The following is a 27,993-nucleotide window of genomic DNA, read 5'->3' as shown; positions in this document are numbered from 1 at the left end:
AACGGAGCTGGTGGTGGCGACTGGCAAGTGGTGACACAGGCAAGGCAAGGCAATAGGGCCCATTACATGAATAGTGGTAGTACTTGTCGGCAGATAATATTTGGACAAGTAACAATAATTTTATAGTTTTTAATTTTTTCAGAAAATTTAGAAAATGTTGCCTTCTATAGGAATAATTTTCTTAGTTGGGTTTAATTTAGTTTATGCCGACAGTGTTCTGGAATTAACTGATCAAGACTTCTCATCGAGAGTTGCAGAGCAGGAAACTGTGCTTGTGATGTTTTATGCCCCTTGGTAAGTTTATAATTACCTGTTTCCATATTATATTTTCTTAAATAGCTTAGCTTTATCCTAAGACTGAAACAGGGGACTGTTATTAGTGGACATTATACAGCCTAATAAATCTGAATTCATTGTTCTGCTTTGCATTTAAAATAAATTATTGGGTTTTTAATGGATTAGGTGTAATAGAATATTAATTTATTAATAAGATATATTTTCCTAGTTTCAAATTGATCAGTATGCTATTCCTTGGCTAATGCAGATGATATGGTGTAGCTCTACTGTTGTACTTATGACAGGGTGATTGTTTGTCTAATGCTCACAAAAGGGTATCTGTAATGTTTTTAATAAGTTAACTTTGATTAGCTTTGTGCTAAGCTATTATGAAAATCGGTATCAATTTACAAAATCGTGACCATGGAAAGGTATGTTAATTTTTTTTTTCCTGAAAACTACAATTTTTCCTGAAAACAATAGTGAAGAAAAAATTCGTCGGCAACGAAAATCAAAGGAGTTACGATTTTTTGAAATCCTCTGAAAACTCTGTTTTTGACAGTACCTCTGGCAATTTTACTGAAATGATGACGTTAATCCTGTCAACGATGCCTGCCCGCTGCGCAGTGCTGCACACTGCTTGCTCTTTTAGAAAAAAAATTAACTCGAGCTTGCAAAAGTCGAATCCCAGATCACGTGATGCCCCTGATCCTTAACCCTCCAAGTGTTGTTCGACAAAATTTTGTCGGTTATTTTCCATTCTTAATGCAATAATGGCCGAAAGGCATCAATATAATACAATGATATACTTTCCCCCCAGTTTATATGCACCTGTGATAATAATACTTGGCTATAAATGCCCAACCCATGAAAAAAAGTCCATTTTTCATGGTCACGGTATTGTAAATAAATACCTGAAAATCTACACAGGATGCAGAGGTAGTTCAGGCATCGGTCACTTGGCCTCTGTCTTTTCTATAGTATAGCCTAAAATACTTCTTTCTTTTAATAGAAGTACTTTAAAAGAATCTACTATAGAAATTACTATAAAAATGGCAATCTGAAGATCATATTGATTAGTGGTTATGAGTGAAGTTAATGGCTGGACTTGCTATTCATAATTTCAATGCGCTCCTAATGTATTCTGTTCGTCCCCCTGAACACAACCATGTATATATTAAAACCACACTTTTTGACACCAAAAGTTTCATCAACAGGGTACTCCACAGATAAATAAAAAGTGGAAACCTTTGGTTTCAAATGGCCTTGTCCTAAAAATAAATGGTTTAACCCTTTGGGTGCCAAGGGCCGATATTATCGGCTCACTATATTTAACCAAAGCGTGCCGAGAGCCGATATTTTCGGCCCTTTACGTTTAACCGAAGTGTGCCGCGGGCCGATATTTTCGGCCCATTACGTTTAACCGAAGTGTGCCGCGGGCCGATATTTTCGGCTTTGCGACGATTATTTTATTTTTTGCGAAATCATTAGTAAGCGAATCTTCATAACAGATACATATAAGGGGAAGAGTTACTTAACAAATTGTATGTGTCAAGGTCCAGGACAGTATGTGCCACCTTGACTGTCTCCCCCGCCACGAGTGTAAATAGACTGAACGTTTATGTAATAATGTATATATTTTATATATAGACATTTCTTTGCATAGTTTTTTATAGACTTAGTAACATTTTTCAATAGGCCTATGCTATAGACTATAGGCACTAAAAAATAGTGAGTAATTGAAGATTGGACTTTTTCTGCCTTTCAATAACTGAGGGTGAGTAAAAGCAAATAATAGAAAAAATAGGCTATTTGTCATGATTTTATTTTTGTGTGAACATGCATTAGGGTCCTAACCAATGTTTTTCAACCATCTCAATGCTAATAAATATAGTTTTGTTTAGAAAAAGTCCTTACAATTACAATTACATGCCCTTACAATATTTTAACATTATAGTCCAAATGTAAAGTTTTATTAAAAATTTTATAAAACTTTTATTTCTCAATATTTCTTTCTGAAATTTTCTATATTGGTTCATAATTATACATACTAATGTAAAATGTAACATATGTTTACATAAATATTAATAAAATAATATAAGTTTTCTAATTAAAAAAAAAAATATGTAAAAATGTTTATTATTATTATTTTTTTTTTTAGTTTACTTATTTATATTTTTGGATATTATCATAAAAACTTTGTTATTACATAACAGTATATTTCATAACCTACAAAACAAATCAAAAATTGTCCATTTATCAGTATTAGGATAGGAGTTTATACAATTTTTAGTCTAACATAAAAAAATAGCTTTTTTGTGCTTGGCACACTTGGCTGTTATAGGCCATTTACCACTGGCACTCAGGAAACACCCACAGCTCACATGCATGGCATTACTCAAAACGAATCTTGAAATTTGCTTGGCATCCAAAGGGTTAAGTATCTTACTTACTTACTCTTACTCCCAGGGCCATTTATATCGGAGGTGATATTTAGCCGCACCAACAAAGCTCCTCCATCTTGAACGGTCCTCTGCATCTTCCTCTGAAGCGCCCACCTTCTCCATATCAGCCTTCACCTGGTTCCACCATCTCACTTTCGGTCTCCCACGAGGTCGTCTTCCTTCTGGGTTACCGTACATTACCCTCCTCAGTTTGCATTCCTCTTCTCTTCTCAAAGCATGGCCTGCCCAACGGAGTCTTCTGCACTTTATTTCTCCTATTACATCCGTACTATTGTAGAGCTGATTTCTCTATTATGTTTTCTTCTCCATACCCCTTGTTCATATGATGGCCCATAAATTTTACGTAAAATTCTATTCTCGAAAACTAGAAGCTTTTTCTCATCCTTCTTATTTAGCCTCCACGTTTCGGATCTGTACAAAAGCACTGGACATATAATTGTTTTGTATATTCTAGTTTTAGTTTTGTGAGAGAGAGATTTGGTTGAAAGTATCCTATTGCATGCATTATATACATATCTGCATTGAGGTCGTTGGAGCACGCAAGCCCACCCGCCACATCAAGGCGAAGATACCTTCGGATGGGGGTTTAAGTATCTACTAGTTTAAAATTTTCCCAATTGCTCTAAGATTCCTTAACAGCTAGGCTATATCTGTTTTTAGAAAGTTTAGGTAGAAATAACAAATACATGGTTTTGGAGGGGTGTATATCATAGATGGGCCTAATATTTTAATATTTTGTAGTTCTGTTTAAACGTGCTCTGTCTTGGTATTTTTGTACTTCAGTGTTATCTGCAGCCATGGATGATAGCTTATCTCTTATCTGGATGTTCCTTGGCTATTGTCCAGTGCCACATTAAATATCATGTCATATAATTCTGTGTGAGTGCGTATGCGTCTTAATATCTTGGATCCACTAGGTCTGCAAATTTTATTCCAAGCGAATTGTGTATTTCTGAATGTTTTATTGGGCAGATGCAAAGTTTACATTTTAGTTGAAATAGAATAATGTTTTTATTAAACATGGTGTTTTAAAAATGTGTTTTTTGTCATATAATTGTGTGTTGTTTTAAACTGAGTTTCAATAAAGTTGTAACAAAAAGTTTAGGCTTAACCCTAGATAAAGGTCAATTTAAATATTATAATTTTAAAAAATCTGCCTGTGTTGGGTTTATTTGGACGAATGTGGTTGAATATTGAGATTTACTTCAGGTCTTGTGACGAGATTGTTGCATTTGAAGCCACTACGTCATACATATTTTTCTCTGGAGTTTCGTGTTTCAGCACTTTTATTGGTGTACTGGTATTCGTTTTGCCGCAAAGCTTACTTACACCATACTTAAAGAGCTTCCTAAAAAAGTGGAGGTCCTCTGACGGTTGTCGTAATTGATGAGACTAAATTTGGGAGGTTAAAATACGATCGCCGCAGACAAATCTAGGGACAGTGGATTTTTGGGGGCATTCAATGTCAGAGTAGAGAATCTTTCCTTGTGCCAGTAGACAAGTGAGACTGGGATACCCATCTTGAATTGATTAAAGTAGGCTAATGGGTCCTGTCAGATATTGCAGTAGTTAGTAAGCTAGGTTACTGCTGGAGGGTGTATAATTGCATTGGTGAACGGGCATCAGTCAACCAAACTCTTAATTTAGTCGACCCAGTGGCGCACATTAAAATTCAATCTAATAACACTGTTGCAAAGTGAGGACCAATATACCCTCTCCCCTCTTCCCCGGTGTAGTGTCTGTGGAGATCACTTTGTTGGGTACAAAATTCCTCTTGTAGGCAAATACTTCCACCCACAGAATTAAAAAAAAAAAACAACAAAAAAAAGGAAAACTCCTGAAGATATACAATTTGAAATTGATGCAATAAAAATCAAAAAGAGGAGACTGAACAGTATGAAATAGTTGGTTTTGTAATTTTAGTAAGAATCTAGACAAGTTTTACAGTAAATAGCTTTATTATATTGCAATAACAAATTAAAATTGTATTGCCTTCTGCAAATTAACATCTATTAAGGGGCCTCCTAAAGTAAGTTTGTGCAATACACTTTTACGGTTAATATTTATTTGAAGGCTCTCAGATATTGCAGAGTAAGATGGAGTACAACTTGTTTTAACTCGCTTTATCGCAAACTATGTTGGGCTGCAGTTTAATAAGTGGCCACCACCACAAACAAATAATGATTATCAATGGTGATTCAAATATCAATGAAAAATTGTCCTAAAAATTAGCACTTACTAATTGAAAGTGTAAGTTTTTATGGTATATTCGATATAACAAATATGTGTCTAAATACATATGGAAGTTATTTTTAATACTGTTAAAAGCATAGTTTAAAAGGAATCAATTTATGCATTTGTTTGTAAATGGTAGGCAATACTACAGTAAACACATGTTGTTGTGTACCTACTGGAAAGTTTTTTTATTTATGTGGAGTCGTCAACATTCATTGATTTGTCTCCAGCTCTTCCTAGGTTGTTCGTTATACTTAACAAGGTAGTATTGTAGAATTCTCTTGTAAATGTAGTAGGCAAAATCAGAATCTTTTAATATTTGGGTAAGTCTATTTAATTTTTTCCCAAATACATGGAAAAGATCATAATTAGATAAAAGCTTTATCAGATTATACTGAACCTCTCATAAGTTTTGTTTTCAAATACCTATGCATCTATGCATAAAACTAGTAGAGGTTCAATTTACTTCATCCAATTGTTTCAGTCCCCTTAGATTTTTTAATAATGATCTATTTTAGGAATTGCGTTCTTGTTAGGTGTATTGTTGTATTGTTCTAAAAATATGCTTTCTTTTTCAAGGTGCGGCCATTGTAAAAAGCTGAAACCTGAATACGAAAGAGCTGCAGCAATGTTAGAGGACAATGATCCTCCCATTGCTCTTGCCAAGGTAATTTGAAAGGCACTTGTATTTTTTCGTGATTAATTATAATTATTTTATTTAACAAGTTTTGGTAAATCTACTTTAGCCACAGTATTTGCTGTTTAAAAGACAACAGAAAAAGAATTTAAAGCCGAACATTAAAAAAATATCCTGTAAAAAGAAGAGGTAGTAGTTACAATGAGCTGGCAGTAATACTTCCGGGCAAGGACTATGTCAGCTCCAAGTTGGTGGCAACGAATAAAAAAAAGAGATAGTACTGATCTTTAAAATATGTAACTAGAAAAAACTGATCACTAACTTACTGCTTTAGAGTTAAAATATTACAAAGTCACCCAACCATATTATTATACTAGCAGAACAATGGCTACTACTGTAGAAGTACACAAATAATTTAAATTTCCATTACGGAGTGAAAGAAAACACAACTTTTTTTTTCTTTGCACTCTGACACAATAATAGTAGCTATAGTATGAGACATATCACTGCAAGCTTGGCTGTATGGGCAGTTACGGCACCCCACTTCCCCCCTCACCTTCCAGCATTGCCACATATCAGCTGACTTCCGTTACTAGTTATTCTTCTATTACAGGTGGCAACTCCGTACCACAACCTAGGCTTGCATTGATACGTCTCATACTATAAAGTGCACTTACTTTTACATCGAATACATACACAGAAACACGTCACAGACCGCAACAGAGAAAGGAAAACGTTTTATTTCCTTAAATAACTATGCAACCAAATCTAACCAATTAGAAAAAGCAACACCAAGTTGCCCAAAGAATTTGTGCAGTGGCAAACAGGACAAAAAAAGATAAAAACAGAAAAACTGAAATTCTCTTCATATTCAGTTGGTAGACTTGTCCTTCCCGCTGAAATTCTCATGTGAATATTGATAATTCTGTTATCCCATCTTTAGTTAGTTATGCCTACCCCTAACAAACAAAACCTCGATTCCTCACAGTTCCCTAGATGAATGGACTAATTGAGATATTACGTATAATTCAAACACGTTAATAATTTTTGTGCAATAGATGGTCGGTTAGTGACCACCAAACATTTTTTTCTGAGAATGATTGTATACTATTTTAAGGAATTGATAAAAGTGGTTTTAGATTGTTTTAGGTTATGTGGCTAAAGTAAACTTATATCGATTTTTAACAATTAATTGTGTTAGCACTTCTAGATTAAAACGGCAAGTCATTGTTATCACATGGAAAATAAAATCAGGATTCAGACAATCATAAATATCTTGTCAAACTCAAAGATTAAAAAGGCGTAAATAAGAAGATTATACATAAAATTTAAATTAAGATTAATAAACAAAAAGTACTAACTCCAAGTGAACTCGAGCGCAAACTCACAATTTATAGATTAGCTTTTTAATCATTACCATAGCCCTTGATTTTTGCCCATCAATACAATACAATACAATACAATCTTTATTTACAAATTCCTTGGAGAATTGTAAGGGCGTCAAAATATCTTTTACAGTGCATAATACATATATATAAGTTTTAGTTGAGTTCAAGGAATTCCTCCAATGAGTAGAATGGGTGATCTTTCAAAGCCATTTTCTTAGCATGTGCTGGAAGTTCTTGCCTTGAAGTTTCCTTATCTCCGGAGGTAGGTGGTTGTGCAGTTTTTCTTCCAATGTAGGTTGGTTTTCTCTCGTACAGTGACATGTGGTGGGTCGGTAGGTGATATAGTTCAAGCACCCCTTGTGTTGTACTGATGGACATCACTGTTTTTTTTGAGGGTTTTCATTACAGGTGCTGGAGATATCACTGCTTCAATATAGAGATTCACAACAGTCAAGATTTTAAAAGTTTTAAATGCTGTTCTGCAGCTGTCATTGTAGTGTAATTCTGCTAGGGCTCTGATGGCTTTCTTCTGAATTTTAAGGACTCTCTCTAAGTTAGTCTTTGAGGTTCCACCCCACACAACCAGACCATAGCGGAGATGGACTCAAAAACTGCAAAGTACCCAGTCCTGGCAGTGTTTGTAATCACAAGAACTTGCAATGCGTTTTACTGCAAAGTAGCCAGTGTTAAGCTTTTTGCATAGGCTGTCCAAGTGAGGCACCCATGTCAGATTTTTGTCTAGGGTAACACCCAGAAACGTAGTATGATTCTTCATTTCCACATTTGGGAAGTGTTCAACTATCTCTGCTCGCCTTCCAAAAGCAACTTGTAGTGTCTTTGTAGTGTTTACTGCCAGATCATTTTTTACTACAGTATTCATAAGCTTTTTTTACTGAAGTGAGACAAGATGATGTTAGATTTTCTGACTTGGAGTTTTTTAGGACCAGGGTGGTGTCATCCGCGTACATAAGAGTGTGACATTGATTTCCTATGTACTGAGGGCATATCATTTGTGAAAAGGATGAACAAGACTGGGCCGAGAACTGATCCTTGTGGCACTCCTCGGTTGACTGGTAAGGGACCTGACTTGGTTTTTTCCTGTTACCCCATTTGTTGTTTGTTTGAGTTCAACTAGCTGACTTCGACCCATGATATAACTTCCGAACCACTTTTTTAGCTGTTCCTGTTATTCCAAGAAATTCTAGTTTTTGCAGTATGAGCTCCGTGCCCCCAGGCAATTCAAAGGCCTTACTGAAGTCGAGGAATATGCTTGTTGTTAGTTTACCTTCTTCGAGATTGTCAATTATGGTTTCAACCATGTCGATCATTGCAGTAGTTTGTTGATTTCCCCCTTAGGAATCCATGCTGTGAAGTTGTGATTAAGTTGTGCTGTGTACAGTACTGTAGGAGTCTTTTTAGGACAATTTTTTCTATAACCTTGGAGAATGTGGAAATAAGTGATATCGGTCGGTAATTACTAACTTCCTGTTTTGATCCACCTTTTAAATTTCGGGTATACTATGGACAGCTTTAGGTTTGTTGGGAACTCTCCGGCTTTGAATGATCTGTTAGTTATATTTACCAGAGGTTTAATTAATTCATTTGAGCAGAACTTCAGCATTTTAGATGAGAATTCATCAAAAACCAGCGGAGTTTTTTGTTTTTAATTCCTGAATTGTGAATTTAACTTCTTTCTCTGTTGTGGGAGCTAGTGTAGTCATTGAAGAAACATTGTTTGTAGGATATGGGTTGTGTGGTGGTAAGTTTGAGATTTGTTGGTTCATATTAGCTTTTTTAAGCGTGTTTTCAGCCACATTTATGAAGAAGCTAATTAAAGTGTTCCGCTAGCTTTTTAGAATCTTTGGCCAGCTCTTCATTGATTTTTAATTTTATTTTTTTACAGTCTGCTGCTTTAGTTGTTGACCATGTATTCTTAATTTACGTCCCATGTAGCTTTTGATTTGTTATCAGCTGTATTGATATGGTTTGTGGAAGCTTTTTTCCTCAAAGTTTTAAGCCTTAGGTCGTAAAGTCTTTTTCTTTCTGCAGTTATTGCCTTGTCGGCCCTTATTCCCTGAAAGCTCATAGGTTCTCAGTGCTTTAAGATATTCTTTCTTCCTTTAGTGTGTTGGCTTCTTGGTCTTCAATTGTCTTAGTTTTTCTTCTCTTAGTTCTGGCTTTTTTTCGTGGGCATGACAAGTCAAGGGCTAATGTCAGGGTTGTTTGGAAGTGTTTGAAGGCTTCATCTACAGAAGTTGCCAGAAGTACATTGCTCCAATCTTCTTGTTGAAGAGCACTTTTTAGTTCCTCTAGATTAGTTTGACTAAACGATCTCTCTTGTATGTGCTTGGCTCGGTGGGTTTCTCATTAACAAGGTGGCAGGTTTGTGCTGAGTGATCAGAGATACCTGCATGGATCACCTTGGTGGTGATTTTCTCATGAGGTAGGTTTGAGCATATCCAGTCAATAGAGGTTTGTGTGCTCTTTGTTATTCTCGTGGCTGGTAGTTCAAACCTCTCGATATTATGGGAGGTCAGGATTTCTCCTAAGTCTCTGTTTCTTTTGTCAGTCCTTCTCAGATCTATATTGATGTCTCCCATGATAATTAGTGGGGAGTTTTCCAGATTTTTTTCATTAATTATCTGTGACAAAATGGTGGTAGATTTCTTCCAGGGTTACTCTGTGGAGACCGGTAAGTTCCCAGAATATTGAGCTTGTCCTTACCATTTTTTACTTGGATAAGTGCGGCTTCTAGTACTTGTTCTCTGCAATAATTTTGACACATTCACTTCCTCAGTGACGTTCTTCAAGGAAGTTTTCTATGTACACAGCAACTCCTCCGCTTTTGTGTTCTGATCTGGAAAAAATGAGCCTTAAGATTGTAGCCAGAGAGTATTTTTGTATTTTCAATCTCTTCCTTTCTGAGACCGTGTTCAGTAAGAATGACAATATGAGGATGTTCTTTTTCTATTAAGTGCTGCAGGCGGTCGATTTTGTTCGAAACATATTGTGTGTTTTGGTGGAGTAAAAGTAGTTTTCGAATTTTGGGGTTGATTTTCTTTTTTTTGTTAGTCCATGGTTGCGTGTTCTGAAGGAATTATTGGGGTTTTGTAGCGAGTTCTTTTCTGAGAAACCAGGCCTAAAAAAAGGGCCCTCCTTCATTTGGTAGTTTTTTTCTCAGCTCTGTGAAGTGATGAATATTATTATTAAAGAAAGCCTCTACAGATTCTTTTGGATCTCTGATAATAGCTGTTTTTGGTGGATTTTTTCTGCTCGCTGTGTTCAGCACAGGTTCAACTTTGTTTACAGTGCGATATTCTGCACTACTTGACGCTTCTTTTGATTTTTTTACCTGTAAGGATACACTTCGGTGGTTCTGTGAATTTCTTCTGTAATTTTTAGTTTTATATTTAATTGATTGGTTCAGTGGTGGTTTGCTTTCTTTCATGGTACTTGTTTTTTTCTGTATCAAGTGTAGTCGATTGTAGGTGCGATCGAAATGCCGAAGTGGTGGACAGAAGAGTTGCTCTTCTCAGCCGCGGTAGTCACGGGTCTCTGCAGCAGTGGCAGTCATAGGTGTCCTAGCCAAGGTGGTACTGGTTATCTTTTCAGCCATGGCGGTCACAGGTGTCTTAGCCACGGTGATACTGGTTGTTTGGAGGACGATCGACTCAGCCGCAGGTGTCGCAGGCATCTCTGCCACAGTTGTTTGGGCTGCGGATGTTGCAGGCGCCATGGCGTTCTCCAGTAGGTTTTCTATGTGGTCTTGTCTTGATTTTATATCAGCTAAGTTTGACAAAATTTTGGAATTTGAGGACTGAATCGAGTTCTCCAGTTTTTTCTTGCATCAGTTTTATTTGAGATAACTCATCAGTTATTAGTGGTGCGTTTGAGGGCAAAGGTGCCAGTGGGTTTTAAAGATGTCATGCCAGTCTCTGGTTCAGTCTGTGTTTCCACACTCCGACAGCGAGGCATTCATTAGTGGATTCCTGTTTAGGTCCCTTTCCTGGAAGCTGTCGAGCTTTTTCTTTAACAATAAAATAGCATTATTTTGTACAAATATTCTGTTTTTCATGTGCACTTATTACATTTAGCTGTTGCATGTCATGACCTTCAAAAGTACTAGTCAACTCGTTCCTCAGTGTTTTCTCTCTTTGTCTAGCTGGTTCTCAAGCTGCTTTTTATGGTTTCAAGCAGTGAAGTTATTCTGTTTGATAGGGCATCTTTGTCATCTTCAAGTTCTTCGATTACGGCTTGGTCTTTAGCTTTGCTTACACTGCTTTGGCTTTTTATTCTCTGTGCCAGCTCAGAGTTTCGTAGTGTTAAGTCTAGAAGGTCCTGTTTTAGCTTAGTGTTTTCTTCCAAGAGAATGTTGCCGAATTCAGCTGCTAAGGTAAGTGATGTATTTAGGTCTGGATTTTCATTGTCTGCAATTTTCGCTTGGATGTCTTCTATTGCAGTTGTACGAGAGAGACGTGTCAGTGTGTGTGCATGGTTTTGGGGTGTAGGTGTACTTGTTAGGTTTTCAAATATTTATTGTATTGGATTTGCAGGTGTCACACGACCACGTTTTTATGTTCTTTGTCTGTGAGATTTTTAAAACTTTTTATAACTCCCATGTTAGGCATTTTGCGTGATACCACTTTTTGCAGGAGCTAGCACATTTTATTCCTTGATATTTGACTCCAGTCTCACATATTCCACAAGGAAATTTAGACATTTTGTTTTATTCAGTAAAAATTAAATTAATATTATTGTATTATTTGGGGCAGATAGGAGTAAGTAATAGTCATCAATTAATTATTGGAGTCAATCAGATAAAAATATATGAGCATACAGAGACATTCAATGCTGTAGCCTGGTAATTGCTATTTACATTGGTGATTTGACAGCTGGTAGATAAGAGTCTAGTCTGCAGTGCTGTCTGCAGCTGCAGTGTTGGGCAGGTTTGGTGGTGGTGGAGAGTGACAATTCTCGACAGGAAACAGGAAACGACCACTATAGTCAGTCCTCAGGTTATTTATTACCGTCTTCTACATTCTTGAGACTTATCAGAAAACTTTGTTCCACACAATAACCTGGTGAATTTTCCGTTTCTACCAAGAGTAGCTCAGTGGTTGTTACTATCTGTTGTAAATCAGTGCTTTATAACTGTGATATACCAGTTTTTACTGTGCAAAGAAAACATGTGCTTCCACACACATTGAACAGTGAGTTGTTATTATTATATATTTATCTAGATTATTGCTGCTGGTAAAATGGAATGTTATATCTCTGTCTATTCTAGGTACTACTCATCTGAGACTTCTTCCTTTGTTTTTTGTTGAAATTATTTGCAGGAGAATAGTTTAGTGGGGAAAAACTTGGCACTGAATTGTTGAACTGTCACTTGTCACCACAGGTCAAATACATCAATCATTTTATATTTGGCCACAATTTAAACTAATATGGGATTGAAAGACCAGGTACCATTAAACTCTTTATATATTTGTGTATGTGGATCTACCCTAATTTAATTATAAATAAATAAACTACCAACCATTGAACATTTGATTACAGGTAGACTGCACAGAAGCTGGTAAAGAATCATGTAACAAGTTCTCTGTATCTGGCTATCCTACCCTCAAAATTTTCAGAAATGGGGAAGTTTTGAAAGAGTACAATGGGCCAAGAGATGCAGGTAAGCAGTGTAACTATGTATTCTACTCCATCTGTAACATAATTCATGTTATATGTCAAGTAACAATGTGAACTAAATTTTAGAATTTATATTATGTAATTTAATTAATATATTCAATTTTTTAAGATTACTTTAGGGGTAAGGATATGTTAAGTTCACAGTTTATACTGTAATGAATTTTTATATGGAAAAATTTGTTTTAAAACCAGCTCGGTATATACTAAATGTGATTTTTTTTACCCATAATCGTGTAAACAGTATAGGCGATTTACTGATTATTTAGGAATTTCCTATTATAGGTATTTCCTGATTATAACAACGTTATGTAGGAAACTTAATTTTAATACCAGTTTATTATATATTACATGTGATTTACCAATAATTTGTAAACAGTATAGACTGATTATAACGATTTCAATATCAAAATTCAAGTCTCTTTCTGTGCCTAAATCTGAATTTTTATTATTATTATTTTTGGGTTTAAGCTGTATGAACCAGGATTCATCTTTCACTGTTGTGGAAAAGTGTGTGCATTGGGCTATTAGTAAGTTAAGGCTATAGCTATATATTAAGACCATATTAAGATATGGTAATGTCACAATGCCAGTTTGAGAACAAAAAATATTTTATTCAGTTGGGAATTGTGGGTACTTCTCGATTGTAATTTGAGTTTAAGGTGGTCTCTACTGGGAGTCGATAAACGGCAAATGCAGGTCTTCACCAATAGGCCTGACATTTAACCCTTCCCACGCGGCAAACGGATATATACGTTAGGCCTGATTTTGACCGAAACGCGGTAAATGGATGTATCCTTCAAAGTCTATTTTGTGTTATTTAATAAATTGTAGTTGCTGTGGAATCCGCTAGAGTTCAAAGGAGTGTTGAATACTTGTTCCGAAAAGCAGTTGATACAGTTTGAACCTCATTGGCGCGTCGGAGAGGTGGGAGGGCGTGGCTTTGTCCCTCGGGGCGTGATTTAGCCTCAGTCTGCGGCGAACCATTACGCGGTAAACGGATATATATCCCGGCACGGCGTATTTTAGTGTTTAACGCTGTTTTGATATATTTTCTTATTTACTGTTCGTGTTCCTGTTGTATTTAGTATTATTTATTTAGCATTAGTTTTTTGTAAAAAAATTAATTTTACCGTATTGAAAATATTTTTAGAAACTCAAGTAAAGAGGTTGGGTTGTTTTTTCAAGTTTGTGTAAAATTTGTTAAAAAATATAGGGGTCTGATTATTTTGTGATACTGTATTATTTTTTATTCCTAATAGCCACCACTAACTAAAAAAAAATTAGAGTTTGTAAAATGTAAAAGAAAATTTTAAAGTTAATTACGCGTTATGAGTCAATATCTTGTAGTGGATTAGAGAGCTCGATTCTTAATTGTGGTATTAGCTGGGTGGTAATTAACATAATTATTTAAACATTAATAGTTAAAATTCAGATCTAGTATGAAATTGCAAACTGTGGTAGAATTTACATAGGTTTCTGTCCAGAAGAAGTATACTGTGTGAACATTATCTAATGTTAAAAACTGAAAACAGTTGTGCACTGTAATGATCACAGTGCTGCAGCAAAACTTGTGGCCGGCTCCGCGCCGTCTGAGCAAGTTCGGTTAAGAAAAACTTGGTGCAATTGGTTTGGGGAGAATAAATGCACAATGCTACAACGTTCAAAGGGAGAATAAATTAACGAATAGGAGAACCTAGTCTCTCAATACGTTCTCCCACCTATAATGTTTATTTATAGTTTCACCAAATAAAAAAGGCTCATTTTATTCCAAAAAAGCCTGCATATACAGTGCCTTTTTTGATAGATCGTTTATAACCTTTATGGTCCCTCAGTTTTCAATTCTGTGTGTTATCTACATTTGACTTACAAGGTTGCGGTGGCCGAGAGGGGCATGTTGGAGGGTTCAGTGTAAGTCGTTGTTAGTGTTGTGTCACAAGGATAGCAAGCCGCAGTTTTTTTGCAAGCTGCCATTAATTTTTTTAACTTTTCTGCAATTTTCCTTCACCTTCATTTACAGTTCCCAGACAGAAGAAAACGTACAGAAATGCGAAAGCACTTTCTGAATGTTTTCCAAACGTAGAGAATATACAATATACAGGATAGTTGATGCAGGAAAACATTATAAGTTGAGTCTTCTGGTATCTGGATAATGTTCTGTGTATTAAGTATAAAACGGTAAGCAACTGATTACTAACAAAATGGTACATTTTCAGGTGGCATTGTAAAATACATGAAGGCCCAGGTTGGTCCCAGTGCTAAGGATATCAAGACTGTTGAAGAATTTGAACAGTTCATCAGCAAAGACGAAGTTGGTATTGTTGGATTCTTTGAGAAGGAAACGGACCTGAAGGGAGAGTTGTTGAAAGCTGCAGACAAACTTAGAGAGAAAGTACGCTTTGGTATTTCGACTGCTGCCGAAGTTTTAGAGAAACAGAAGCTAAAGTTAGTTTCATCTATTAATACTCCACCTTTCTCATAAATAATAAATTATATATTAACATTTACATAAAATCATAAATTAATTACAGAAGTTTATATAACAGCATGTAAAAGTAGAAAAAAGATTTTAAAATTCTGTACAAAATTGATTATGTGATATAAATTATGAATTTCACTTCAATTGATATTATGATTGTGTTATAATTCTGTTTTCTTAGTTATTCAATAGGATGTTGGTGGCTGATTTTCATGCTTATTTACAGGGATGGTATTGTGTTATTCCGAGCCAAGAACTTACAAAATAAATTTGAAGACAGTTCAGTCACTTACAGTGGATCGTCTAGCAAAGCTGATATTGAATCATGGGTTGACAAAAATTAGTAAGTATACATTACTCTTTCATGTTACATGTACATGGCTATATTCTTAATTTTGGAATCTCGTTTAAGGTGGATGGAATTGGAATTCTCCTTAACATATGGCATTAAAAATGTCAGTCACACTCAAGGTAGATGTAATTTTCAGCTTTTATTGAACAGTAAATTAGAAAAGAAATTTTTAAAGTGTAATATCCATGTTTATGATAAATAAACTACCTATAAAGCTAAATTTTGGCTAAACAGGTGAAAAGGAATTTGTAGGTATAACAAAAAATGTAAAACACAAGGAATGTGCTGGATTTGATGTCTCAGCTCGGTTTCTAAAGCATTGCAGTAATTCATTTAAAACCCCATTAAGAAGTATCACTACTATAAATTGGATTGTTTCCATCAGCCTTAAAAAAAGCCAAGATCTATCCGAAATCCAAAAGTAGTGACTACAAAACAACTTCAAGCAACTCCAGACTGATATCTAATAAATATTGAAGAACACTTATGAAGAACACAAGAAGAACTTTTAAGTATTGAAGCAATTGGTTTTAGACTGGAGAGTTAGTGTTTTTATCCTCACAATCATAATTGTTATCAAAAATGTTAATTTAAGTTCAAGTTACTCACTCAGTTTATATTATATAAATGTACTAGATCTACTGTATATGCCGAATTTGTCCAATATTTTTTGGCACTGTTATATTTAACTTTTTTAACTGGAGGTTTCTTTTTATTTTCTTCATTAAAATTAAAAAATGCAGGGGTAATAAACAAAACAGTGATAAATTGTGAAAATATAATTCCTCTGTTTTTTACAGCCATGGCCTGGTTGGACACAGGACTAATGAAAATCGTGCAGACTTCAAGACACCTTTAGTTGTTGCTTACTATGGTGTTGACTATGTTAAGAACCCTAAAGGTAATGTACCATGGTTTTATGTATGTATGTGTTAGTGTTTGTATGTATAAAATCTAAAGCCATTTAAGGGGAGCACTTCGCCCTATCTTCGTTAATGTTAACATAGGTACAACTTATCTCAAGAACTACTTGAGGTATCTTCATAATTCTTTTTTTCATTTAACACATTCGCTACCGAAATGTAAAAACTTTTTCGTTAATATGGACCGGCTGGCACACATATGTGCCGGCTAGTTGATTCTTATAGACCGATGGCACATATTTTGTGCCGCTCGGTACAGTTCCAGTGGACCGACGGCACATATTTGTGCCAGTGTAGTATTATTAAATAAAAGGCTTGTTGGTAACGATCGGTCTATTCTTTCGACTTCATTCTTTCATATCGGTCTACAGGGAATGTCTGGCACATATTTTGTGCCGCTTGGTCTCTCGGTATGTTTCACAATTTATTCCTTGGTGCAGTTCAAGGTCTCAGGTCAAAAAAGCCATGACCCAGTCAAATTGAACAAGAGGCTACGGTGTCATGTTTGTAGAATAAGACAGAAAAAGCAGAAAACAACTTTCTTCACATGTTCCAGCTGCACAGATGAAAAGGACAATAAATTCGGACTCTGCATGCCAGAGTGTTTCAATGAATTTCACAAGTGAAAAACTAAAACAAAATGTGTGTTACCTAAGACATTTTTATTTCCTAACTGTTTTATGTCAAAGATAAAATGTAGCTCATTACATAAATGGAGTTATAAATAAGAGACATTTGTGTGAGTTTTTTTTTAATAACATATTCTGCTATTTCCAAATTGTTTATCCAAAGATTTGTTTTAGTTTGTACAATACACATAACTACCATGTCAACACTAGTTTTTTATTATTTCCCCAATGTGTCCCTAACACAGTTATGGCAATTTTTACTTGACTTTCAACTAGAAAAAGTTTATATTTGAGGTTTAGCCTAAGCCTAATGTTTGCTATAGACCCGACCGGCACATATATGTGCCACTAGCCAAAATGTATACAACGTAAAAAAAGGGGATGTGGAATCAAGTTATACGTTTGCCTAAGGCTAATAAAATGATATATAAATTGATTTGAACAAAGTTGTACTCTTGGGGCTACGGTAATGACCACACTACTTTGAGCTGGTCTGTGAGAAGTTGCCCAACTCACACAATGGTGGTCTATCTTGATGGACCTACCGGCACATATATGTGCCGGTTTGGTAGCGAACGTGTTAAAGAGGGCTTCTAGGGGAACACGTGGAACCAAAAAAAAATTTTTTTTTTGGCATATACCCTAAAAGTTATATATTTTTTGTTTAACGCTTGTCAAAAACCTATATAAATATGTGTATATGTATGTATATAAATATTGAACTCAGTGAAATGTGATGTTTTTAGTGGTTCCACATATGTAAAACAGTGCTACAAACATACAAAAAAAAATTTCATATTCCTACCATTTGTAGTTTTTGAGAAAAATGTACTTTTGTATTTGAAAACCGCAACTTTCGGAAAAACACAAAAAACGGAAAAAAAAATACTGCTTTATTACCTTTTTTCAGTACATTCCAGGTGCATAGGCTGGCTGATCTCCTTCCTGCTCCTCATATTCATCCTCCAGACTTCTTTTTAGTAAGTTTTTCTTCTGTCTAATTTTTTTCTCTATATCTTCTTGAGCTTTCTCTGCCTTCCAAATTCGCCGCCGGTCAAGCTTTTTCATTGCTGTAATAAAATGCTGCCCTGGTGACACTCCTATTTCTTGAAATACTTTGCATTTGCCAATGTAGCCATCATTAAAAGCTGTAACAGCTTCATATATGCCAAATTTCAAAGTTTTAATCTCCACAAATGTTCTTTTAGGTATGTAGGTCCAAATGACATTGTTGAGGGACTCATTGGGATTTTGAGTTTTTCCCTTAGTACATTTGCCCAGTAAGTAGTTTGGATTGGCTAGATCTTGAAAAATAGTTTAATAAATGTCATTAGGTTTTCAGGCAAGTGAAAATGGCTGCCATGATCATAGATTTCATTGGATTTTTACGGCTTTGCGTGTACTTACACCAGGTTTCTTCATCATCTGGACATAGTCCATGTTGAGGCCTTTCATTAGAAGACATCACATGGAAAAACTCTGCCCAAATGGCTTTTTTCATGTCTTCAACAGAGTTTGTGTTGCGTCTAATTGCCAATCCGTAGTATTTTTGGAGCTGAATAATGGCAGAATCTGTTAGCTTGTTCTTGCCGCCAAGTCGTGAGCCGTCAGGGAGTGTTTTAGTCTTCTAGCTTTTAGATTTTTTAATCTCGATCCCATCCGTTTCTGGACATGGCCTATGCATTCTATCTTTGTTATGGCAGTATCACCATAGGGCTTGGCTTCGCATACACTGGAGTACGCCTTGCTGTCTCCATCACCAAGGTATTCAAGGTAACGAGCCTCATACAATGCCTGCGAGCGCTGAAAAATTGCGACTGCTCCAGCAACTTCCATGGCTCCACTAGAACCTTCAAAGTTTGCGATACAGCCATCACCATGCGTGTTGTTTAGTCTATTAGTGCATCTGCAATATTTAGATAAAATCTCGATGTCTAGGACCTTACCGGTTGATAAAGATGTCACTGATACCACTCCATTTTAGTGAAAGGTGACCCCGCTTCTGCATGAGCCATCAGCAGCTATAGCGAGGTCTTCTGCAAACCATCATTATCCGATACAGCTTCTTGCACAGCACTTTGCATTGACTTCTTACACACTAACTCAGCAATTGAACCCAAGTAATGCTCATGTTCATGATATCTCAAAGGCGGAGGTGTAAGATTCATAAAAGCGCAAATTTTCTCCGCAGCCACTCTACCTTTGCCTATGTTACGCATAGCATAAACCAAACGAAGATTTAGGTCATAAAATGTGTTAGGCCTATCAGACTTTGCTTCATTCTGATTAGTGTTAGGCCTGACTAATTCAGAGTTTGTCACAGTAATAGTGTTTTCACAATCAGAAACAGCTGACTATAATTTTTGATGCTAGGCCTACAATGTGTTTTTACTTTGTAAACAAGTTGGCCATGGCAATTTTTACACACTGAAACGTTACTAAGAGCCTCATTCAACAATCCTATATTAACTATACAGTTTTCAGACTCATCATTTTCATTCAATTGGTACTGTTTCAAAAAAGGACTGACCTTCTTAGAAGATGCACTTTGAGGTCTTGGGCCTATCCACATTTGGAGTATTGGTACCTCGATTTGTTACTTGATCCTGAGAAAAACTAGGCCTAGGACTAGTTGGAGGGTTATGTTGATTTCCTTTGAAAACGCGTTTCTTGAAAGCAGGCTTTGAACGTGGCATTATAAAATTCACTACACTTATAACAAAAAATACTCAGAACTCTCCACTAAAACTCACAAAAAACCATAATCATTTACGTAATTTTCACTCTCTAAAAACAGAAATGTCAGTAACCAAAACATGTATGCTACCTAGGTTATAAGCAATGGTTATAAAACAGATGTTTTGTTGGTTAGTGTAAGTTGTTGACATAACAAACTGTCACTGCCAACCAAATCATGAACATGACTGCAACGAAGTAGTACTATAACAGCACCATTCAAAGTGTGACTGCTACAGGCCACGAAACTGCCTGCAGGCCTATTTAAAAAAAATATTTCGGACACTTTAGTCATCATAAAAAAAATTTAATACCACCATTGTTATCGGGAAATTCCAAACTTTAATAAAAAAAAAAAAAAAAAATTTGTAATTTTTGAGATTTTTTACGAAGTGCTCCCCTTAAAACTCACAATGTATATTTAAACATATAGCGTTTGCAAATTATCCAGTGAAGAAACTGGTTTTGGTTATTACAAGCAGTATATTATTGCCTTTATATTATTTTATTACTTGTTAGCCTAGTAAATCTTTATGTAAATGAATAGTTTTATATAGGATCTCCAGAAAAATAATTAATTCTTTTATTTTAAATATGAAGCTCTAAAATATTTTACTTTTTGTAGGCAATTAAAATAAAATTATTTTGAAATAACAGTTAGTTTTAATTATGCCAATTTTTTTTAATGAGCGACGTTATTTATCAAGTTATTAATCAAAAGTTGAACATTTTCTTCATCGTTAGTAATAATATACATGCAAATGGTTTGTTTAAAGAATATTTACATAAAAATATTCATGCATAGCTTCTAGAGTACAAAAATTTAGTGTACTCGAATTTATGTATAACTAAGAATGCAAAATCTGCAGGGGAGTACTTAGTTAAGATCATCAACATTCTTTATTTAAAGTTGTTATTGACAATGGTTATAATAACAAGCCTAAGTTTTTCACTAAAAAAGTAAGAACTTTTATCCCTTCCTTCCCAACCAAGCAGCCCTTAAGACTTATGCTTGGTTTTTGTTTGACATACAACTCTTTCAGTTATTATCCATGACTTTGGTGACTTCATCACTTACATATTTACTAGGATTAAAATGTTGTTTTGTGCATGCTTAACCCTATCTATTAATGATTTTTTGACTTGTTGAAGAGATCCCAATCCTCAAAATGTAGTGCTCTATTTTGTACACAAATTTCCGAAATCCTATTATCCTTTCATAATTAACAGGATAGTATTTTTATGTGCAAAACTGAATTTTTATTCAAAAGCTTGAATATTTTTATGCAGCTGGTATTGTTTGGTCTGGCCAAATTACTAAAAGTCCGAATTAGGTATGGGTAATATTGAAGTTTATTATTTTTAATGTTATTATTATTATTCCACACATCCCATTATACTTTTACATGTTTGTTTGAAATTCATATTGTCTGAACAAATTGATGATCCTGTAGGCACAAACTATTGGAGAAACCGTATCCTGAAGGTTGCCAGGGAGTTCAGCAAAGACTTCAACTTTGCTGTCAGTGCCAAGGATGAGTTCCAGCACGAGCTGAACGAATACGGGTTCGACTACGTTCCATCAGACAAGCCCCTGGTGCTGGCTCGTGATGCCAACAACAAAAAGTTTGTCATGAAGGATGAATTTAGGTGGGTGACATCCTATTTTGCAAATAATGTAAGGATGACATTTATAAACACATGTGATTTATCATCCAGATCATCTGATTAGTTTCTATACACTCATTAATAATACCATGTTACTTTATTTGATGTTATTGATTGTAAAATTATTTTGATCACTACGTAATATTTTTGTTAACTCATCATGATTTATCCCAAGTATGTATATTGGTAAGTATCTAAATAAACACTTTCAATAATTCTAGAGAATACTCGTAAACAACGAATAATAAAATACATTACAAGAATAATTTATCATACTTGGCTATTATGTACCCCATTTTATATAGATTTGGTTGGTTATTCGATATGTACTGCGCGTTGCAAGAAATGACGAGACACCTGAATTTTGTGAAAAAACGGTGTATGTAATTGGAAGGCACACACTGAAACAGAACTAACCAGGTAATAGTCATTGGAACCTAAATATATGTTCAACTTAACTAACGAATAATTATAAAAAATTACTAAAATAATAATAAAATAAAATTATAAGGATTAAATGTGGAGCTACCGGCATCTTAACCCTTTTAACCCCGACGTCCGTACTATACGGACGTCGTAAAAATGGCGTCAACTCCCGACATCCGTATAGTGCGGACGTGCACTTTTTATTACTTTACTGGCCAACTATTTCACCAAATGCTTTGAAATTACACAGACTTGTGCACAAAGATATTTTGCATCGAAATATATTAGTTTGTAATGGTTTGACTTCGTATTTTGTCAGTCTGTGACTGAGCAATTGCAGTTCGTCTCGACTGACTGCTCACGCTTGTTGCAGACAGCTGTATATCACGTGGTTGTGAATATTCCGCTTTCTTCACAGGTTTAGGTTAAAGCAGTGTAAAGTACGGCAGTTAAAGTTTAGTTTATTATTTGTTTGATTTCAAAATGAGTAAAAGACATCGTTCAAAGTCTCCCGTAAGTGAAAATACACTAATTAGTAACCTAGTTGCAAATGGTGTGGATGTGATTAGTGACCCCAATTGTTTTGGTGACCACAAGTGCTAAAACATTTTGTAGTGATGTAAATATTGTTTTAAAACTTTTTTAAAATTTAGATTATGAACAGTTTTAGTTATTTTGTCAGAAATAACTTTGGTTTTATGTTTATTTTAAGTACTGTGAATTTCAAAGGTCTTGTTACATTGCCTTGCCCAGAAATGGCAAAAATAAAAAATTTACACGGCTTTACAAAAAGTGATGTTACTCCACTTGTAAATAAGGTAGGCCTATAATTTTTGTTTCCTTTTATTAAGGATTAAATATATCATAAAGTAAATGGGTATTTTTGTGTCAAATATTTTTGTATCTATATGGTTTCCATGATCAAACTTGAAATTGTTTCATTTTTATTTATTTTTTATATATGTATATGTATGTAAAAAAAATTACTTTCAAAAATAATAATTTTATTTGTATATTTCTGTAAGCTACATGTATAAAGAAGTAAAACAAAAAAATAATTACCTAAATATCTTAAAAAATAACTGAGTTGTGAATTTTTTACAAAACCCTTACATTTTGTCTGAAAATGGCTTGGAATTTCTGGCACATCACTTGATTTAATGGCCGGGGTTAAAAGGGTTAAATGAATGTGAATACAGAATTTTGAGTGTATATTGTGTTATTTGTTATTGATAATGGTTTATTATGGAAAGATTCCTTAGTCTTAGAAGCCAAGAATCGGTCTAAAGGTTTTATAGATAAAACTGTATGATCATAATAGGTCAGGAACCACAGCTTACTGTTTCCTCTACACAGTTTGTTTACTGTGAGTAATTCCTGCTTTGTTTACTCATGTTGTCATTACTGCAGTCAGCTTACAACAGCCTGTTGAATATCGTAAATGTTCAGACAAATAAAATAACAAGATAAAAACAGAACACAACACATACCTTATTCTGCCTATGTCTTTCTCAAATTATTACTGAAATAGTTCAGGATTTTTCCGCAAGATGAAACCACATGATAAACTGATGGCTGTTGTTATATGAAGGTCAAACCCCATAATGCGATCTTGAGGAGCCTCATTCATACATTGTCAAACCACATCAAAGGATTAAATCATGGGTTGACAAATGATTTTAGCTATTATTTACACAGCTTATTTATTATTAATCAAAATAATGAACATAAGTGGTGCTAAATAGATTTTAATGTTCTGTGTTTCTTCACTAAACTCTATGAAAAGAAATGTATAAAAATCATACATTGCTATTAAATCTGTTATGTTAATTGTGGTTTGCAGATATGTGTTTTAATATATTTCTGTATAACATAACCTATTTATCAATAACTTACAATTGTTAAATACCAAGTGTTAAAAATGTGAATTTATTTTGTTTGATTTTTCCTGTGGCGGCCAACGTTTTAAACATCTGAATCTATTGTTTTAGTGTTGAAAACTTTGAAAAGTTCCTGAACGATTTTAAAAATGGCAACCTGGAACCTTACCTCAAGTCAGAGCCTGTCCCCGAAGACAACAGTGGTCCAGTTAAAGTCGCTGTTGCCAAAAACTTTGATGAGGTGGTCACTGACAACGGCAAGGACACTTTGATCGAGTTCTACGCACCATGGTGCGGCCACTGTAAGAAATTGGCACCTGTTTGGGATGAACTGGGAGATAAGGTAATTGAATTGTGCGCAATTAATTGAATTATTACAACATATCAATATTTTTTCAGAGAATTAAGTCTATTTAACCATTATTAGAACAATTTCTTTTTCTACTAATGGTAAGTATTTTTTTTTTTTTATATAGCTCTTTTTTTAATGCATTTTAGGTACCTGACGATTGTGTTGTGACTGAATTGTATGAGGACGGTGGTCATTATTTTGAGAATTAAATTTTTATATACATGTTGACAATTTATTAATTATGTCAAGGTTTTATTATTGAACCTGAACACAATACTAGTAGTCGAGTGATCAATAATGTTACTAGCTTTATTATTATGTATGAAACATGAAACTACTAACACGTTTCTTAAGCACATCAAAACATGCTAATCGTAAAAACCTTAGTAGGCTAACAAGTAAATTATAAAGAAAACAGTCAAGAATAGAAACATTTAAATGTTGTCAAATCCAAAATTTGGAAGCAAATATAGGGTGTTTTGTAAGAAATTTTAAAGTTGTCCGATATATTGGAAAATTCTTCCAAATTTTGATATGCTAAATTCATATCTTTAATTGTTACTACAAAGTAGGTGAATTCCATCGTTTAAACTTTCCTGTAAATTTAATATCTTTTGAGATAGTAATAGTGGTGCACTTAAATTGGACATTGTAGATGCAAGCACTGTTAACTAACTAATAATTTATTATTATTTTTATGAGTTTTTCGCTGAGAAATCGTTTCAGCTCACGCATTGACTGATAAATGTTTTCAGATGAAAAATGAAGAGGTTGAGATCGTAAAGATGGATGCCTCCAACAATGATGTTCCTGGACCTTACGAGGTTCGAGGGTTCCCAACCCTTTACTGGGCTTCCAAAGACTCAAAATCCAGCCCAGTGCGATATGAGGTGAGTGTTACACCATAGGTTTGTGTTGTGGCTAATAATTATGTTTTAGTTCAAGCAAATAAAAAAAAACAAGTAGGCTGCAGTTTTGCTTGCCATTATATCCTTAATTGTACCTTTAGAGCTCTCCTTATTTATTCTTTTGAAGGAGAATTTAGTTTTTAACACATTCTGTTAAATACGTTATTATGGCCACCTTTCCAGCATTAAAAGTGCTTTGTCATGCATATGAAGTAAGTGAACCTCATGCACAATAGCTTTGGTATATAAAAAAAGCGATTTTACATATTTTGCTCTCGTATATTTTTATTTACCTTTCTATGTATTAATATTGATAATAACAGACTACAAGAAATCAATCCAAAGTATAATAAAGAAATTTATAAAATATTAAAAAACATGAGATTTTTATAGGATAGAAAGAGCAGACCCGATCAATCTCACTAAGGAAATATAAGAGTTTAATTGCCAATGAGTTTAACCAAATCCAGAGAGCCATCTTACCTAAACAATATTAAATTTCCTTACCTATCTCTCCCCTTCCCTTGTTAAGTTTACTTAAGTAACATGAACTGTACATTCTGTGTTAGTATAATTAGGTTTTAATATAGTATAGTAAGTAAAATAGGCAGAAGTGAAAGTTCAACTTATTTGTTTCTGCTAGTTGGCAACACTGCACACATCAAATTGAATCTCTTTGTTATTGACAAAAGTGCCCAGTGGGCACAAAATATTTCATTTATCTATGTTTATTTCAATGTTCGTGTTGAAAAAAGTAATATCCTTCCAATTTGGTAAAATTCTGCTCTTTCTATTTCCTAGTAAAATTCTGCTCTTTCTATTTCCTACAAAAATATCGTGTTAAAAATTAACTAGCAAATTGTTAAAATTTAGTGTTTTACTCAAGACTACATTTTATGAATTTAGAAATTTATGGATATCTATACATTTTTAGGGTGGACGAGAACTCAATGACTTTATCAAGTACATTGCCAAGTCTGCTACCTCCGAGCTGAAGGGATATGACCGCAAGGGCAACCCAAAGAAAACCGAGCTGTAGATAAGTTCATCCTAACTCGTGGACTGTGATGGCGTTGTGTGCATCGATGACTGAACATTATTTAATAACTAGAGTGAGAAATATTTGTGGTTTTTTAAAGACATGGCAGGGTTTGTTTCTTCCAGGTTGTTAGATGTGGTAAATGATGATGCATTTAAAATGGCTTGCATTAAAAATGCACATATATTGAATTGTCAATTTTTACTATTTGGATTAACAGCTGGGGTGCAAAGTTCATTGTAAGCATCGTCTTAAGTTGTCAAGTATAATAAAAGATTTTTTTACTTGGTAAATTTGATTTCTATTTTCTTAAGAATAAAGCTTTTTTAGTTGTTTGTGAAAGTTGGTAATTAATTGTAAAAATTCATTCAGAGAAATGATCAGAATCAACTCAACATCAAGGACACAGAATGTTTTTTTTACCTTCACAATGTTATTTTGCAATATTTGTGTGATAATCCAATCTGTTAGGTTATCAGTGTTAGCATAAATTATTATTAACAATTAGCGTAGAATATTTCAATGGCACATATAGAATGTAAGCTTTTTTAAAGAGGTTATTTTGACATCAGCTTTATTGGCAAAATTAAAGTTTTAATTTATGAATCTCCAGATAATAAATGAATATATAACTTACATAAAAGAGGTGCAAATAATTCATGCAAGTCATGCAGACAAGAAGTCAGAAAGAAATCCCATAGGCATGTAGATTGAACAAGATTTTCTTCACAGCAAGACTTTTTACAGACAATTGGTTGTAATGAGATGAGCATTCATGTACATGAAAAACATGTTGACTTATGATATGTAAATAAATTGTCTTAAATTTGGTGTCAATATTTTATAGAGTGATTACCAATTATTCCCTAAGCATTAGATATTTCCCTTACTCATTCCAAGATTTTAATTGCTGTTTGTATTCTATTAATTTTGTTAATAAAAGATATTTTCAGTACGTTGTAATTTGATTGCCCAAAAAGTTGTTTAGTTGTGAAACAGTAACTTATAAATATGAGATGCATGATCTGGATTCTAGTTGATCATTTTCTCAGAGAGAAGACTATAGTCCTAGTGCATTGGATCACGTCTTGACTCTTTTATAAATATGCACAACACACCTAAATATTTCTACATTAATAAATGTTGTCTGGGGCAGATCTATCAAGATATAACCATTAATTAAATAAATATGCTAAAATGTTGAAAATAAGATACAGGTTACCCGCTTCTGTAAAGTTTGACATAATAACCTTCAGATGCACTTGGATGGGTCAGTCGTAAAAAAGTATTACTGCTTGAATGGGTCAGTTGGAAAACTACACCTTGGATGGTTCAGTAAGAAAAATATTACAGCTTGGATGAGTCAGTTGGAAAATATTACAGCTTGGATGAGTCAGTTGGAAAACATTACACCTTGGATGGGTCTGTAAGAAAAATATTACAGCTTGGATGAGTCAGTTGGAAAACATTACACCTTGGATGGGTCTGTAAGAAAAATATTACAGCTTGGATGAGTCAGTTGGAAAACATTACACCTTGGATGGGTCTGTAAGAAAAATATTACAGCTTGGATGGGTCAGTCAGAAAAATATATATTGGATGGGTCAGTAAAAATATTACATCTTGGATGGGTCACTAAGAAAAATATTACATCTGGGATGGGCCAGTCAGAAAAATATATCTTGGATGGGTCAGTAAAAATTTTACAGCTTGGATGGGTTAGTCTGAGAAATATTACAGGTTTAATTACCGTTAACTTTAATACTCTCTTATCTGATAAACAGAATATTGTATAAAAAATGTGGGTGAGGTCCAAGCTCTGGCAATCTCTCTAGTATCAACCAATGATTGCGAATCTTCATCTATGTAATCGTGGTAATGTGCTAGAATGCCCTTCTTGGAACAT

General features: G+C 34.4%; 1 protein-coding gene across 1 annotated transcript; it reads left to right on the top strand.

The window, feature by feature from the left end:
- The first annotated feature begins 4 nt into the window (after positions 1–4).
- Positions 5–27,042, top strand: LOC124355447 (protein disulfide-isomerase A3). The gene is made up of 10 exons (XM_046806588.1): positions 5–294; positions 5,556–5,643; positions 12,561–12,681; positions 14,912–15,140; positions 15,401–15,517; positions 16,327–16,427; positions 21,269–21,464; positions 23,900–24,131; positions 24,896–25,030; positions 25,983–27,042. The coding sequence occupies exons 1-10, from the start codon at positions 155–157 to the stop codon at positions 26,085–26,087; spliced, it is 1,464 nt and encodes a 487-aa protein (XP_046662544.1). The 5' UTR covers positions 5–154; the 3' UTR covers positions 26,088–27,042.
- The last annotated feature ends 951 nt before the right edge of the window (positions 27,043–27,993 follow it).

The sequence above is a fragment of the Homalodisca vitripennis genome, chromosome 2, assembly GCF_021130785.1.
Source record: "Homalodisca vitripennis isolate AUS2020 chromosome 2, UT_GWSS_2.1, whole genome shotgun sequence".
Classification (NCBI taxonomy): Eukaryota; Metazoa; Arthropoda; class Insecta; order Hemiptera; family Cicadellidae; genus Homalodisca; species Homalodisca vitripennis.
This window is presented reverse-complemented; position numbering and strand designations above follow the sequence as displayed.